Consider the following 16,411-nt stretch of genomic DNA (forward strand, 5'->3'; position numbering starts at 1 on the left):
AAAAAATAATTTTCCCCTTCAAGACTTAAAAGAAGTCTTTGTCATGATATGTCTGTGAGATAAAAGTACAACAATATGAAGACATAATCATGAATTAAAAACGGATACATTTTATATATAAGTGATGTATTTCAATTACCATTCTTTATGTCTGTCAATGTAGTCCGCTACCACCGATATCTTAAGAAAAACACCTAAACCCAGATCTCTCAACTCTATTACCCTGAATGATACTTTCCACAATAAAAGGCGTAGGTCTATACTATGGTTTTGTTCCTCAACAGGTAGACCTTTTTAAATATTTGAAAGGGAAATCACTGGTCACTGCTCTTTTTTTAAACACAGAGGCCTAACCAGGATTTAAAATGCACGGATGACAATTTAATTAGGGAGTATTTTAGCTTGTAAATCCTTTGCATATGCCTCTACAGCCAGCTTAAATTTGAGAAAGACTGTTAATTTCTCTCTTACTCAATTGCATCCTTGTGTGAAAAATAGAAATTGAAAATTAGCACGGAAATGACCCTGGTGTCCCCAGTGGTCCTACTCACATTTGTCTTAGCTGAAGAAAATGAGACTAGTAAATGTGACCTCACATGAGGTATGTTCACCCCTCCTTATTGCGACTGTATACCCAGTGATAGTTCACTGTATGACTGAACTATCTCCGCATTTATCCTCAGGATTGATAGGCTGGCTCAGACTAAAGTGTGGAGGTGATGTGGAATTAAAGATAGATTTGTTTGTAAAATCCATCCAAAACGTCTTTAATCTTACATCTTTTTGAATAACAGCACAGTAATAGTTATCCAGGCTGAAATAGTGTTTATTTTACTCCAAATGGAGATTACACTCCTGGCTTTCCTCTGTGTTTGTATATTTAATGCTGCGCTCTGCCTTTAAAACTCACTCATACTCACGCACGTTGCTGATAATTCACAGATTTCCAATAAGCCAGACTCAGATGCCTGTAATTCATTTTGATTTTCACCTCAATGTAAAAATAAGCACAGGGGCTTGGATCCACTCTGGGCCTGATTGTTTTCGTAGATGTACAGGGCATTACACACTCTCTCTCAATGTCTATTTTTACACCCATGTTTGAGGAGGCGAGGCAGAGTGCCATCGTCACCGTGACTCACAGGATTGCTCACGAGATGCCACGCTGCTACAGCTGGTAGACAATCCACAAACAACGTCACTCGTGCAGCACAGATGAGGGGAGATGGAGAGGGAGACTTAGAGCCAAGTCACCATTGAATTTTAGGGAACATCAGATATATCAGGATAACCCATCTGTTTTTTAGAGCCTCTTGGGCAAATAAGTCAACATACTTCCGTACTCTGCAGAGTATATAGGTGCATCAAAAAGGCTACTGAGGATAAATCAATAAGATCATGTAAAAATCAATACCATTTGTAACAATTGATCAAATAAAAAAAAAATGTTTCATTGAAAAAGCTTTAAAACCAACTGTACACTACCTGCCCAGCACCAAACGACAGGCAGACAAACGTAGCAGCCAGCCAGTGAACATAGTGGAGCGGCGGATTTGGCGCTGACCAAAATCAGAGCTTAAATGTGAGTAAAAATTTGACTTGAATCTGCAAGGTTTCCAAAAACAACTCCAAATCAATGATGCTCCATATCTGCTGGATGTGTAACAGTCAGACACAACATGTTTGCCATGTCAACTTAAAAGGTGAAAACATGTCCGTACCATATTTGTGTGTGTTACCACAGATAGTCCAGCTGCCCAGGAGGAATTGCCTTGTAGCATTGACTTTTGGCTGAAAGAGAAGCCTGTTGCCGTGGATACCTCTCTCTTTGTGTCTTAATTTTCTCTCTCTCCTTCCCTTTCCTACCTCTGTCTCCCCCTCTGTCAAGTCTCCTCCCTCCTACTGCTTGTGTTGTATGTGTTTGAGGGAATGCAGGGCATGGCGACTGGCTGCTGCTGAGAGCTCTCAACCAGACTAAAGTGATGCTAGTTATTGTAGAAAAAGGGAATCAAAACATATACTTCACTTCTTGAAAACAAACTTGGAAACAACTCGTCAGCCTGAGACATACATTTTGCTATTTATTTTCATGCTCTTCATGTCCTACTGTACTGTACATGTACTGGTGGCTGCTATGGTTTTGTTTATCCAAAACTTCTCAACGATCAACTTGCAATCACGGAATCAAATCTGTGGCTGAGCCTAGCTTTAAGTGACAATCCCTGTAGGCTGGTGGGAGTAAGGTTTTTTTTTGCTTTGTTTATTTAGCTTCTCTTTGCTCAAATGTCCCTGAGTAACCCTGCTAGATACAGCTGCTTATCTGGTCTCATTGCCTTCTCTTCACCCACCTGTTTAGCAAGCTTCTGACACTCTATATAACCATCATCTTCTCCTCCTCTGATCATCCACCATTTTTTGTCCTATTTCATTCTTCCCCGTTATCTCTGCCTCCTTCTTACTTCCGCTCTCCCTGCCTGTCTCCACTCTGCAGATTTAAGCTCCCATCCTTCCTACCTCTTTTGCACATCACCAGAAGAAATGGGTCTGCCCACGCAGAGCATTAGATAAAGAGCACATTGCTGGCTGAGCTCAACCTCAGTGCGGCTGGTGTTGAACCGACAACCAACACAGGTCTCATTGAACAGGCAGTGGAGCGTGTAGTAAGAGTGACCCTGTTTATTGGATCACGTTTCAGGCAGCCCACTCATCCGTCCTCGATAAGCCTTCTGTTGCTCCAAAGTGTGCGTGTGGATGTGTGTTGCAGCTAACCTCCAAAAAAAGTTTTGCCCATTTCTGGTTGTGCCTACAGCCCCGGGGCTTGTAACATGCAGGTTCATTCTGTTTCATACAGAGGAATCACTGTCTGTTTATGTGTAAATGACATTCTAATTGCAGTGCTGCTGGGTTTGTTTTACTGTGATTAACTCAATTACATTTTTAATTTTTTTCTCTAGTTTAGTATCTGGATCTTAATTTGTTCTCGCTATTTTAATAGCATAGACATTCTGTATAAATAGCATAGACAGATTTGTAGTGCCATTTATTACACATTTGCTCGACTACTGTTTGTTCATCACATTTGTGTTTAACTTTGACCTAGAAACCTGTTTAGAGCTTTCTCTGTCTATTTGCTTTTCTGTAAATAGTCCATAAGTCACTTAAATATAGTACTTAAAGGATGAGTCTGGAAAATATTTTTTATATTTTTTTATTGTATCAAATTACATGAAATAACCAAAACCAACAATAAACTAATGCTACTAACAAGTGTTGTATATGTATCCAAAGCCTGATAGAGCTCATGGTGTTCGAACCTACAGATCCACAGACAAAGGAGGTCTTGCTGAGACACTAACATATGTTTGGTTTTGAACTTTTTGGGGAATTTGTTTCCAATGACACAAATCTAAAATATCACCAGCCTTATCCTTTAAATTAACAAACGTCACTATACACTCATGTAAGGTCAGTCAAAAGTTCCTTAACTTGATCCTTCCACTCCATTTGAATACATGATCCTCACCACCATCATCGCCAACTGTATTGTCTTGGCTCTGGAGCAGCACCTTCCTGGAGAGGACAAAACGCCCATGTCCAAGAAACTGGTGAGAGATTCACACATTGGAAACATCTGCATTGGAAACCACACTTCATATTTTCTGTCAAGTTACTGAAATTTAAAGATAACATTAATGTCGTTGTAAGACAGTTATCACTTATTATCTGCTTTGCATTTACAGGAGAAGACAGAGCCCTACTTCATTGGGATGTTCTGTTTTGAGGCTGGGATAAAGATCATCGCCCTGGGTTTTGTTTTTCATAAAGGCTCCTACCTCAGGAACGGATGGAACGTCATGGACTTCATTGTGGTCCTCAGTGGGTGAGTTAAACCGTGTGTGTGTGTGTGTGTGTGTAGATCTGGATTAGCATTATGAATTGAAAGAGTTGGTGAATTGGTGAGATTTACTGAATTCAAAACACCTGGTGTGCTGATATCCCAGTTATTTCTATCTGGTTTGGTTGGTCAAGTTTGACAGTTTGCCTCTTTGTTGCTTGTTGTTCTTTACTGAATATGAATACCTCCTCACTTTAGATGTTGTCCTAAATTTTTAACTCATCCGAATCCTGTAAAGAAAAGATGACAAAATCATGTTTTGGTCCATTTTGTTATGCCAGACTTTCCAAGCCTGATCTGTCACCAATCTCCTTATACACAATAATGCTTTGTCATCGTCATTGGTGGCCTTTTCTTGTATTTGGTTCAGATTCTTTTCAAAATGCAGCATAGGTAATCCCTATGTCTCTAGATGTGGCGTCAGTGCACCCTACATTTTTGATATTTTTGTCAGGCATATGCCCTGGTTGAACGGATTTCATCAAACATAAATGGGTCGCCATTTCCAGATACCTCATCTAGTGTTGAACATGGTTTGTATAAAGAGACCTTTTTTCCCATAGCAGCAAATATAATGGACTAGGTAAGAAATAGACAGGAATTTTCAAAAAAGCCTCTTTAACCATAACCCATTAGTAGCTGAGTACCATGTTGAATTAACGACCAGTTGAAGGTATACTACAAGCAGCTATAAGGACTGTCATGAGGTGGTCACAGCTTGTAACCCGTCACCTCACCCTGTGTACTAACAGCGCATTAATTAAATGGCAGTAAAATGTCTAGAGGGGCTTAAGTTTACGTTTGTCTGTTCTGTGAAAGGTGTCATATTAAATGGAATTTTACAGCAGTTACCAAGTTGGTTGCCTTGCAAATGTTTATTGTTTTAGCAGATTAACCTCTCTCTCTCTCTCTCTCTCTCTCTCTATCTCTCTCTCTCTCTCTCTCTCTCTCTGTCTCTCGCTCTCTCTCTCACACACACACATACACACACACACACACACACACGCACACACACAAATAAAATATTAATCAATTCACACCATAGAAGTAGAAAGGGTGACGGACAGGTTCTTAGAGAATTCTATATGATTCTGGGTGTTCAATTATTGAGGAGCCAAGATCAGCCTTCTTGACGATACTCCACTCACTGTTGGAGAGAGGAAGGGTGCTAGGTTGGAGGAGAAGAGAAGAGCTTAAAAGAGGGATGACATAAAGAAGAAGTGTTGTGGAAGTCAATAGGGAAAGAGAGAGAGCTTCTTGCCCCTCTCGCGTGTTGATCAGTTGACGTGTGGCAGCGGTTGAGGACATTCAACCCCACAGCCATTTACTATGTAATCAAAAATAGAAGCTTAATTAAATCACATTGAGACAGACACATGCTAATGGGTTGTTCTAAACGCACCTGCCTGAATGTGGACACTGAAGAAGAGAAGGCTTTTAAGGCCAGACAGATGCTGTAATCAGACTTTACCTTTTTGTCTGCCCAGGTCTGATCAGGCAAGTGTGCCGAGGCTAAAGTCATTTGCCAAAAATGAATGTAATCTAAATACATCTGCACATTTCCTAAACAATGGCAGATCATCATGTTCCAACTCTAAATGTAAAACCATTATTTGGCAGTAAGATGAAGGCATGTTTCCTGGGTTAAGTTTCAGCTACAGAGAGGAGACATGCTCGATCTGGATAAAATAGCCTTCCTGGTTTCAATTTTATTAATATTCAGCATGATGAAGTGAGCTACAGATAGATCCCTCTCTCGGAATTATCATTCTGGCCACAGCAAAGACAAATTAATGAAAATGAATTCTCTCTCTCTCGCTTTCTCTCTCCCTCCCTCTTTGTCGGAAACACACGCAAACCATCTAAAACTCATGCTCACATGGACAAATTCACTCATCTGAAGGCCATCCCTCCAGGTTTGCAACCTTATTAGAGAGTGAATGAAGATTATGAGAACTGCTGATAATATTAGATGAGTCTCCAGTGCTTTCTATCAGTTATCAGTCAGTTAGTAATTAGAAGGCCTCTACAGACAGGTAGGCACACAGACACAGACTCCCCAAACCCCTACTCACACACACAGTATACGTGCAAACACATAAACATCAAAGCATAATGTACAGTATAAGATACATTTACAGCAATACCAAAGATTCTTTTGTACCTTAACATTATGTTTCCAAAATTGTTTCTATGGTTTCATCATCTCGTACCAGGCTGAACGGCACTCCTGCATTCGCTTTGCGGCCCTCTATCAGCTTTAACCACACTATGCAAGTTTGCCAGATCGGGTAGCGGATCTGTAGTTCGAATGAGACAGTGATAATGGACAATTCCGCTTTTAAGAGGAAAGTGCTTTGGTGTTGCTTTAAAAAATTATCATAGAGTCCCTTCCTTTTGCTAGGTGTGCAGCAAGTAGTCAAAAACTAAAATACTTACAAAATTTCATTGGTTTACCAGTTTATCAGTTATGCCTGTATAATTTAATTCTGTTCAATGCCCTGCAGTAAATCCTGTCATCTGTGAAGCTGATAATTTTCAGTCTTGTTGACATTGTGTTATTGAGGTGCTGATTCATCTCACATGAGCTCACTTTGATTGTATGTCTAAATGACCACTCGAGTCATACAGGCAGGAATCCTAATTAAACTGTACTGCAGAAAATGTTGCTTTTGGAGGCAGAAAACACTAAAGAAGGTGAAGACTACACTAAAGAAGAAAGCACTACAGAGTGTGTGAACCTTTTCACAGTGAATCCTCCTGACTCATTAAACATTATCTGTGATCATGTGTAAATATGGAGCCATTTGATAACCATGTCAAGGCTGAAGGCCATGATCGCCTCAGTAAGCTGCCTTGGTGTTTCAGGATGGCCTGTATTACACAGAGCGAGAGAGAGAGTGTGTGGGAGGGAGGGAGGGAGGTATGAAAAAACAGATGGCACTTGCCATTTCCTTAAAGGCTGTTATTTTGTAGCGAAAAGGGCGGTTGTTTCTGGTATTTGAAGACAGGGGCTGTGGGTTTTCTCAGGCCTTCACACATGCTTCAACAGCCTCTCACAGTATTCCTGCTAAAATGGCAATTTGTGAGCGGAAGTCAGAGACCAGAGCAGGTTTTAACCAGAAAAACACAACAGGAGAGAAACAAAGTGAAGAAAATAGAAGAGAAAAGACATAGAGCTGGAGGAAATGAGGAGGATGCCTCTATGCGTAATCGTACATACTAATTGGCACCTTGGCAGTCTCATTTGTTGGCAAGCCCTCCATTAGACTGGCAACAATTGGCAGGGGGGTGACGCCCACCAAGGGATTGTGTCACCACTATGTGCCAGACCATTGGAGGGGGATGGGAGAGACTAGAGGAGAGAGTTAGCTCAGCAGAAGTTGATGGGAGTAAAGATTAGGAGACTTTTCTTTTCTTCATTTCTTTTTTCATAGCATGGTTTTAGAAGCATAGGCATTGCTGATCAGTAAAGATGGTTCAGCCTTTTTTTCTCTTTACTTTGAAAATGTAAGCTTATTGAAACTGTCAACTGATTCAAAAAAATGTAATTCTAGATCAAAAGAGAAAATGAGAAACAGCATTGATCAGGCAAGGCAACAAGAAGAGATGAGAGGAGGAGTCTTGAAGGACTCATTCAGATAGGCTTGTAAAGGGAATGCTGAGAAGAAGAGGAGACAATAAAGCTTTGAGCTTGCAGATACAATATGATGCTGAATTTCCAGGTTTATTTGAGAGATTTGCTTGTGAAGCTAAATATATTATTTTTGCAAGTTGATTCAAAGTCTTAATATGTTTCCAAAAGTATTTGTTACATGCCAGATTTGTAAGGTCTCAAGAGTCTTCTCATTGCGCTGCTCTTTTTTTGCAAAATTATTATATTTGGCATATTTGTAATATGCCAAAAACCTATTGAAAAAGTCCTATTGTATATAAACCAAATGTGCCACTACTGCATGTCTTTTAGCCAAAACCAAAAAGTCTGTATGGCAGTCATACACCTTGTACAACTGGTTGATCTCAAACTAACACACACACACATGCACGCACGCAAACAGACCACAAACACACACACACACACACTGACTGATACAGACCTGTCCTTTCCAATCTTATTTTCCATCTGTTGTCTGATCGATTGATGAGTTCAGACACAGCATGGGGTGGATATGTCCCCCTGAGCTGTTACCGTTGTGATGGAGGACACCACCCCAGGTTAGGATGTCACTGGCTCCAGTCCTGCTGCTCCTCTATTCAATGTCTCTCCAATTAGACCAGACCAAGATAGATTTGTCTTTTGTTATAGTCAGATGGGGGAATGTGCTTAATATACCTGCTGCGTGCGTGCGTGCGCATGATTGCGGGCTTGCGTGCGTGCGTGTGTGTGTGTTTGCGTGCGTGCGTGTGCCAGAAGAAGGAACAGGCAGAGGGCTGCCAACACTTTTCTTTCACTTTTCAACAAAACTTTGCTTCACAAATCAAACAAAATGAATGAATATGTACATGAATAAGAAGACAGAGTGAGTAGCTAGTGACATTCAAATGACATCCTCAGAGTAAAAGTGGTGTTTTAGTTGTGATCCTGAATTGAATTGAGTGAGTGAATAATGAGTAAGGCGTCGATATAATTGACAGTCTACCAGACTCTCTCTTTCTCTCTCTCTCTATGTTTCTAGCCATTATAAAGAGGCTGAGTGGGCCGTGTAACAAAGACCATGTCAAGGGCCTTTATGCAGTCTAGTATAGTCTAGTATCTGTTCAGAGAAGATGAGGTGCTACACTGAGATGAAAGCGAACCCAATGTTAACTGGAAGTCACGTCAAATTAAATTTGCTCACTTCCTAGTGAAAGTTACAAAACGGAAAAAAAGGTTACGCTGAAATTTACAAGAACATTTATCAATTACGAACTGGCAATTTAACTTTACAAATTGAATTTCAGGCAGACAACCTATTTGTGGGTTTAATCTGGCATTTGTTCCTGAACACCACTGGTAAAAGCACTAACCCAAAATACATGGGGAACACATTCTTCCCACAACTTACGTAACTCTTTCTCTCTCTTACTCTCCTCAGACGGCATTTAGAATGAAATTACATTTTTTAGAGAAAGACAAAGATGAAGGCAGCACCAGGCAGGCTGTACTCTACACAGTTGTAAAGATCCTATTCACTTCCCAGTGAGACAGGCTGACATAATTTTAGGGTAACCTATTACCACCAGTCCTGGGACAGCAGATGTAAAATAGCCTCCAGGCTAATTCTGGCACTTTTTCTTTTATGTTTTATTAGTTTGCATTGTCCATGACAAATAAACCTGAAATAAATAAACATAAACACTGGGCACTGGATTAATTACACCTTAAATTGCATGATGTAGGATGTTGGTATGTAAATAGACTGTAGGTCAAGTTTGACCTCAAACTAAAGTTAAAGTCCCCAACATCAAATCCTTAAAACAGCGTGTCACATTGTAGTGACTTTTTTGGAAATACAGCAGCAGTTGCCAGGCAACAAGAGGAGACTCTAGGAAGACACCACCACCAGAGTTACTGAAAGGCAGATTTTTCACAGAGCCAGATCAGCTGTTTTCCACTTTTTCTATTCTTAATGCTAAGCTAAGCTAACCGGCTGCTGGCTCCAGCTACGTGTTTCCTCTACAGATATGAGAGTATTATCTTCTCATCTGACTCAAAGAAAATACTAATACATATAACCTTGTAACATCTAATAATAGTTAAAGTCCTCATATCTAAAAAGATTTGCAAAGCGCTGCTGTGGCTGTTTTTTCATTTGCTATTTATTTGACTCTTTAGTGCTTGTGCTGGTAATCACTCAAAACATTGCCATGCAAATCAACTTTCAATTCATTACTTTTATATAGCGCTTTATCATAGACACTCAAAGCGCTTCCGGGGGGTTGGAGTGGGGAACGACTACTCTCTAACACCACCAATGTGTAGCACCCACCCGGGTGAGGCAAGGCAGCCTTACGACACCAGACGCTAACCACACATCAGCTAGGTAGAGAGGGAAATCCTTTTAGTATTTTTTGTTTTTATTGTTCAATTATATATCAATTAATTGGATATAACCACTCACAAGACAGCTGTGCTCTTCCATACACCAATGAACAGTGCTGGGGAAAAATGGCCCATGATTGAACCTAATTGCTGACACTGTAATACACGTGTTCTAAAATGCCTAGCCCGGGCCAAAGCCATTTTTCTTCATCTTGTTTTTCAGTTAAAATAATGACGTGTTTTTGGTGCTTGATTAAACGCACTGGGGGGTGCAGTATTTATATGGCAGTCCGTTTTTATTTTAACAAGCATCAGATGTCTTCTTAGAGGCGTCAGAATCAACCATCAGTGTTGTTGGCAAGGGGAAATTGTGTGGTCTGTTACAGCTACAATTTCTCTGCTAATGCTGAGTTATTTTTTACGCAGTCCATATGGGAGTCTAAAGCAGAGCTAATTTGGAGGAATTGCTTTTGGACTTTTATGATACCAATGTGTCTGCTTTCTTTACCTGGCTACAGGCCAAGGATGTTAACAATGATTGGTGCAAGTGTTTTTGACAAGCAGCTAGAGGTGAGGTGTACCAAAGAGAAATTTAAGAGACTGCAGGTAGTTTGGAATATTATCCCCAATGGTCAGTGCACCAGTGGTCCAGAGTGCTGAATCATCAGTGGCAGAAAGTAAAGTAAAAGTAAAGACAAGAAATAATCTATTGTGGGGTATTAGTTTGGACTAGTGCAGTACAAGATCACTTCACAATGTAGGGAAACAACCACTCTCACTTTAGCCTCAGTCTAACACTTCTAAATTTGGTTAAACCAGCACCGACACAGATATTAAACCAAGCCCTAAACCTGACTTATAGAATATCCACTTTTCAGCTCTGCAGGAGTCTGCCTGGGGTGGAAATACACGGTCAGAGGATTTCCCTGTCAATCAATTTATAGATTAGCATCAGCTAATCCAAATTTCTACAATTCTTAACTTTCTATTTATTATTTATTGCAGTCCAATTGGATTCTTATGTGACATGAATACATTTGTGTCATCATCAAATAAAACTTTGTTTAAAACCATAGGGGAATTTTCAAAGTCATAAACATATAATAAAAACAGGAGCAGCCCAAAAAGGGATCCCTGAGGGACTCCAAATTTGATAAATAACTTTTGAACAAGTGCTAGTCCTCTGATTCCATAATGATGCAATTTTTTCAATAAGATATCAAAATCAATAGTGTCAAATGCCTTGGATAAATCTAAAAAAAATACCAATACCACATTCATCTTTATCAATGGCATCATTGATCTTTTCAGTCAGATGTAGTACAGCCATACATGTGGTACTTCTTTTCCTAAAGCCATATTGGGAAGAAACAATTTAGCTTATCAAGGTAGCCATTTGACCTCTTGTACAGTATTCTCTCTAAGACCTTAGAGGTTGTAGGCAAAATAGAAATGGGATGATAATTGCTCACATCATTTTTATCCCCAGATTTAAAAACTGTTATAATTTTTGCCCCTTATTGGCACAATTCCAGAGAGCAACTAAAGGTTTACACAATAAGTAAGTGGCTCCATGATATCAATTGCAATGGCTTTCAGAATCATGCTCACGATTTCATCCTCACCAGCAGTTTACAAACTTCGTAAGTCTGTGATTATTTTATAGATTTTGTTGCAGTCAGTTGGCTACATAAAGAAAGTGTTGCTTGGCAAATAATGATTAGGAGAGATACCCTGAGTTTGGTTTATGTTGTTAGAGAGTTTTTCTCACAAAATAATTATTAAAGTTATTTGCTAGATCAATGTCATTAGTGGAATTATTAACAGTATTTGGGAGTACAGGGCTGTTTTGGCTCTTGTTAAGTACTTCATTTAGCACTTTCAAAGACTTCCTTGAGTCATCTTTTGATGCCTGTATGAGGTTTGTATGTTTCTTGGCGCAAAAAAATCTTTTTCTGCTTGTTGCCTCTCCTTAGCAGTGGTTTCCTAGCTGCTATTTGACCATGAAGGCCTGATTTGCGCAGTCTCCTATTAAATGGTTGTTTTAGAGATGTGTCTGCTGCTACAATTCTGTGTGCTATTCATCTGGTCTCTAATCTGAGCTGCTTTTAACTTGCGATTTCTGAGGCTGGTGACTTGGATGAAGTTATCCTCAGAAGCAGAGGTGACTCTTGGTCTTTCTTTCCTGGGGCGGTCCTCGTGTGAGCCAGTTTCGTTGTACTGCTTGGTGGTTTTTTGTGACTGCATTTGGGGAAACATTCAAAGTTTTTGCAATTTTCATTTCTTCATTTCTTAAACTAATGATTGCCACTCGTTTCTCTTTACGTAGCTGATTGGTTCTTGCCATAATATGAATTCTAACAGTTGTCCAAAAGGGCTGTCGGCTGTGTATCAACCTGACTTCTGCACAACACAACTGATGGTCCCAACCCCATTAACAAGGCAAGAAATTCCACTAATTAACACTGACAAGGCACACCTGTGAAGTGAAAACCATTTCAGGTGACTACCTCATGAAGCTCATTGAGAGAACACCAAGGGTTTTCAGCACTATCAAAAAAGCTAAGGGTGGATACTTTGAGGAATCTAAAAAAAAGACCTATTTAAGAGTTTTTCCCACTTTTTTGTGAAGTACATAATTTCACGTGTTCATTCATAGTTTTGATGCCTTCAGTGAGAATCTACAATGTAAATAGTCATGAAAATAAAGAAAGCGCATTGAATGAGAAGGGGTGTCCAAACCTTTGGCATGTACTGTATGTATTTACTGAAAGTAAGCAAACTGAGGATTTGTATTCATTCTTGTTCATCGCAAAACTTGAATAAAATAAAACAGGAAAGAAAAAGAAAATAATTTTACTCCTTTCTCATAGAAAAAAATTATTTGTGTAAAGTCACTTAAATTACACAAACTGTTAGGAAAAGTTTGTATTTTCTGTATTTCTGTTTAATGCTGGTAATTTTACTCTGTGTGTCGTCAGTGAGAATTGTTCAAAGTGTTTGGCTGTACTGAGCCTGTTTTGAAACAAGTTTAAAGAGTTGTGTTGCTTGGATTGAGTTTTTCAGGTGATTTGAACTTTTTAGCTGAGGTTAAACAGTTAGTATATTTTGGTAATGTGGACTGTAGTTAGAGTTTTGCACATGTGGCTTAAGTTGTGACCAATTTTGTTTAGCTATCGTAAAAACTGTAATACTGTATAACAGTAAACAAAAAAATTACACTGTCTTGAGCAATTCTGCTGTACATTGATTACTATATATTTTGTGATAGAGAATTACTAGTTGGAATACAGGACTTTTATTTGTAATTAAATATTATTACATTATTCATATTGCTACTTTTTTGTCATCTGGAAACTTATCCCACCACTGCCTGGTGTGATTTACAAGGTTCCTCTCAATACCATAAAACATTTATTTATTTATTTTACAATTAGATTTTTTTTTAAACATGTGTCTTTGTAATTGAGCTGTGTTCTTGCCTTGCCTGTGATAGAGTTTATTAATATAAACGTAGTGCATGGAGGCAGTTTCATGATAATATTATGCAACATTTGGTTTTGCATGCTTAATCTGAACTTTTGAGACCTAAAAAGAGTTGGTGTGCCTACAACTCATCTTTGCACTCTACTGAATTAATATTTCTCACACCCTCATCTTTATCTCTCTCTCCCTCCCTCTCTCTCTTCCAACAGATGGCTAATAAATCATTTAGCCAAATCAATTATTCATCATGGCCTGAAAGCAAACATTTACCTAACTGACACATAAACCAGTATGCAGACTGATACTCAACTGATTCACATAAAGCCAAGCCAGTATCTTAGGCTAACGGTATAAGGAGCTGTAACATTTGATCTTGCGTAACAACTTTAATATTTTGAATGTATAGAGGGTTCTGTGTGTGTGTGTGCGTGTGTGTGTGTTTGTGTGTGTGTGTGTGTGTGTGTGTGTGTGTTTGTGTGAGAAAGCGAGTAAAAAGGCTGAGTGGGGAGTTAAAAAAGAGAAAGCACACTGTGGGAGGCAGAGAGGCTTATATTAAATAAACCAACCAAAGCAGCACTGTAGGAGTTGCTCCACACAATTCCTTAATCTGTCAAGACATTCCGCTGTACACACACCACCCACTGTACAGTGGGCTACAAGAGGAGTTATATGAATTCATCGGCCTGCAGATTCACAGGTCTTCAGAATGTGGTGATGTATGAGAGGTCAGATTGTAGTTTACAGAAGTGTAGGTGCTAAACAGGAGGAAATGTTGACAACTCACTGTGTGGCATGTGACCTCAGTTGCCCTAAACAAAGTTTGTCAATGCTCTAAACTGAAATTTTGCTCAACGTCTACATTCACAGTATTTAATGTTTACCTCAATACAATATTGTTTGTCGTTCAGAAACGATTGTGGCCCTGCGGCTAAAATTTTATAAAAAAATCAATTGCAGAAGAACCTCTTACTCAGATCTCTTTCACTAAACTATTACATGGTGAATGCAACAACTTAGCCTTTTGTGGGAGCTTATCATGAGCAGATTTTCCCCACCACGATTTATGATCAGAAAATTTTGACGATATCAGTAACACAGCCATCAATAAGGGAATAAGCCCAAGAGACCAAACACATGCACAGATAGAAGTAAGGCGGCTGTAGCACAAGTCTACAGCATGGATTTCAAGGATTCAGAAATGTTGAGCCAGGAGTCCAAAGTCTTTTCTGTCGCTTCATGTATGCAAGCTGTTAAGAGCTTCATATATACTGTATATATGACATCCAAAAAGTAAAGGGTCCATGTACAAATAGATAAGTCATGAGGTGGTTTCCAAAGGGTTGCAATCATTCTCCTATCAGCTGTTAGTCCAGCAAATACTGCACGTTTTTGAATTTTAGAGAGCTGAAGGGCTGACAAATGACTGGGATGCCAGTCAAGATCAATTATCAGGTCTGGTCAGATCGCATTCCCAGACCCTCTCAATAGAAAGGCCAAAGTGGCCAGAAATCCCCCAAAACTGATAAAGTCTGGATACCATACCACAGGTTTTTGGCTGCATAGTTAATCATTTCCGGATAGGATGAATGGGCAAAGATCTCTGCCAGAGGACACAGTATGCCTTGAGTGCTGATCTTAATTGAAGGTAAAAGAAAAAAGAGGAACGTTGTAGACTGAATGCGTTTTGTAAGTTGTAAAAAGGTAACAATCCAACCTTGCTGAAAATGTCTTTAAGATAATGAAACCCCCTCTGTTCCCACTGTGGAGCTGTTATAGGCCTCCCACAAATCAGGAGTGCTGTATTGTTGAACAATGGAGAGCATGAATGCCAGTTACATGTTATATGGCAATATATTTCCACCAATTCCAAGTTTTGATAAGATGAGAGATGGGCCAAAGCGTAGCTGGCAAAAATGCCCTCTGCATAAAAGTTTACTTTTATCTTTAGTTATTGTTTAGTCTGTACAATTACCATTGTTGAGTTGCACAGTGTTATACAGTACTAGTTAATAGCCAACTATTTTTATCAAGCTCATGTTGTGAGTGTCTCTCCAGACTGCCATAGAGGATTATTTCCTCCTGAGGCAATTTACTGCAGGTCATGCTGCTGCTTTGTACACACTGAAACATTCATGAATATATATGTGTATTATATGTAAATTATTGTCAGGCTGTTGGCATAAGGAGCTGTAACATTTGATCTTGCGTAACAACTTTAATATTTTGAATGTAGAGGGTTCTGTGTTTGTGTGTGTGTGTGTGTGTGTGTGTGTGTGTGTGTGTGTGTGTGTGTGTGTGTGTTCAGAGAAAGAGAGTAAAAAGGCTGAGTAGGGAGTTAAAAAAGAGAAAGCACACTGTGGGAAGCAGCTGCTTTTCATCCCAGACATCTAATTCCCAAGGTCAAATCAGTACCACCACTATTGGGTATCACCAAATAGCTTGTACAGAAGTCCTCAAACTGACCAAAAAAAACAAAGACATAAAAATCATCATAATAGACCTTTTTCACAGCAGAATTTGGGACAATGTCATTGCAGTAAAAGCAAAAGTATAAAAGTCCCCTGGTTGGCTTACTTGGGCTTTCTTGATTTATTTTGGGTTTTCAGCCAAAAGTGAATGTGATTCAGGTTTGGCTGGTATGTCCTTTTTGTCCCCTTGTACTACATATGATTAAGCTCTTGTCCATATCATTAACAGGTACGTCAGAACTATACTTAGTATAGAACCTATGCTATTCATTTTGTTTGACTTGTAAGGACAAAAACTGAACCACTACTCTCTCACCCCACAGTGAACTGTATTTTCACAGTGTTAAGCAATTCACAAGTTATTTTGTCTTTTGTTTGATTATGGGTTATAATCAAATATGGGTTATTTGATCCATTCCATTTTATCATAAGAGAAGTCAGAGAGGCTGATACGCCTATATAGTGTCATAAAATAAAGGTTAAGATTAGAGAACAATAAAAAGTATACATATCTCTAATAGTATTAACATCCTGGAACCT

General features: G+C 39.2%; 1 protein-coding gene across 10 annotated transcripts in view; it reads left to right on the forward strand.

Moving 5' to 3' along the window:
• LOC117950134 (voltage-dependent R-type calcium channel subunit alpha-1E) overlaps positions 1-16,411 on the forward strand; it is a 92,788-nt gene that overhangs the window by 37,387 nt on the left and 38,990 nt on the right. For all 10 annotated transcript variants that reach the window (XR_004657822.1, XR_004657823.1, XM_034880866.1 and 7 more), the window contains 2 exons: positions 3,500-3,605; positions 3,741-3,880. Coding sequence is in view for 8 of the 10 variants with exons in the window: in XM_034880866.1 (XP_034736757.1) it covers positions 3,500-3,605; positions 3,741-3,880 (246 nt within the window). In the remaining 2 variants the exon portion in view is untranslated. The remainder of the gene's footprint in view (positions 1-3,499; positions 3,606-3,740; positions 3,881-16,411) is intronic.

The sequence above is a fragment of the Etheostoma cragini genome, chromosome 9, assembly GCF_013103735.1.
Source record: "Etheostoma cragini isolate CJK2018 chromosome 9, CSU_Ecrag_1.0, whole genome shotgun sequence".
In the NCBI taxonomy this organism is placed as follows: Eukaryota; Metazoa; Chordata; class Actinopteri; order Perciformes; family Percidae; genus Etheostoma; species Etheostoma cragini.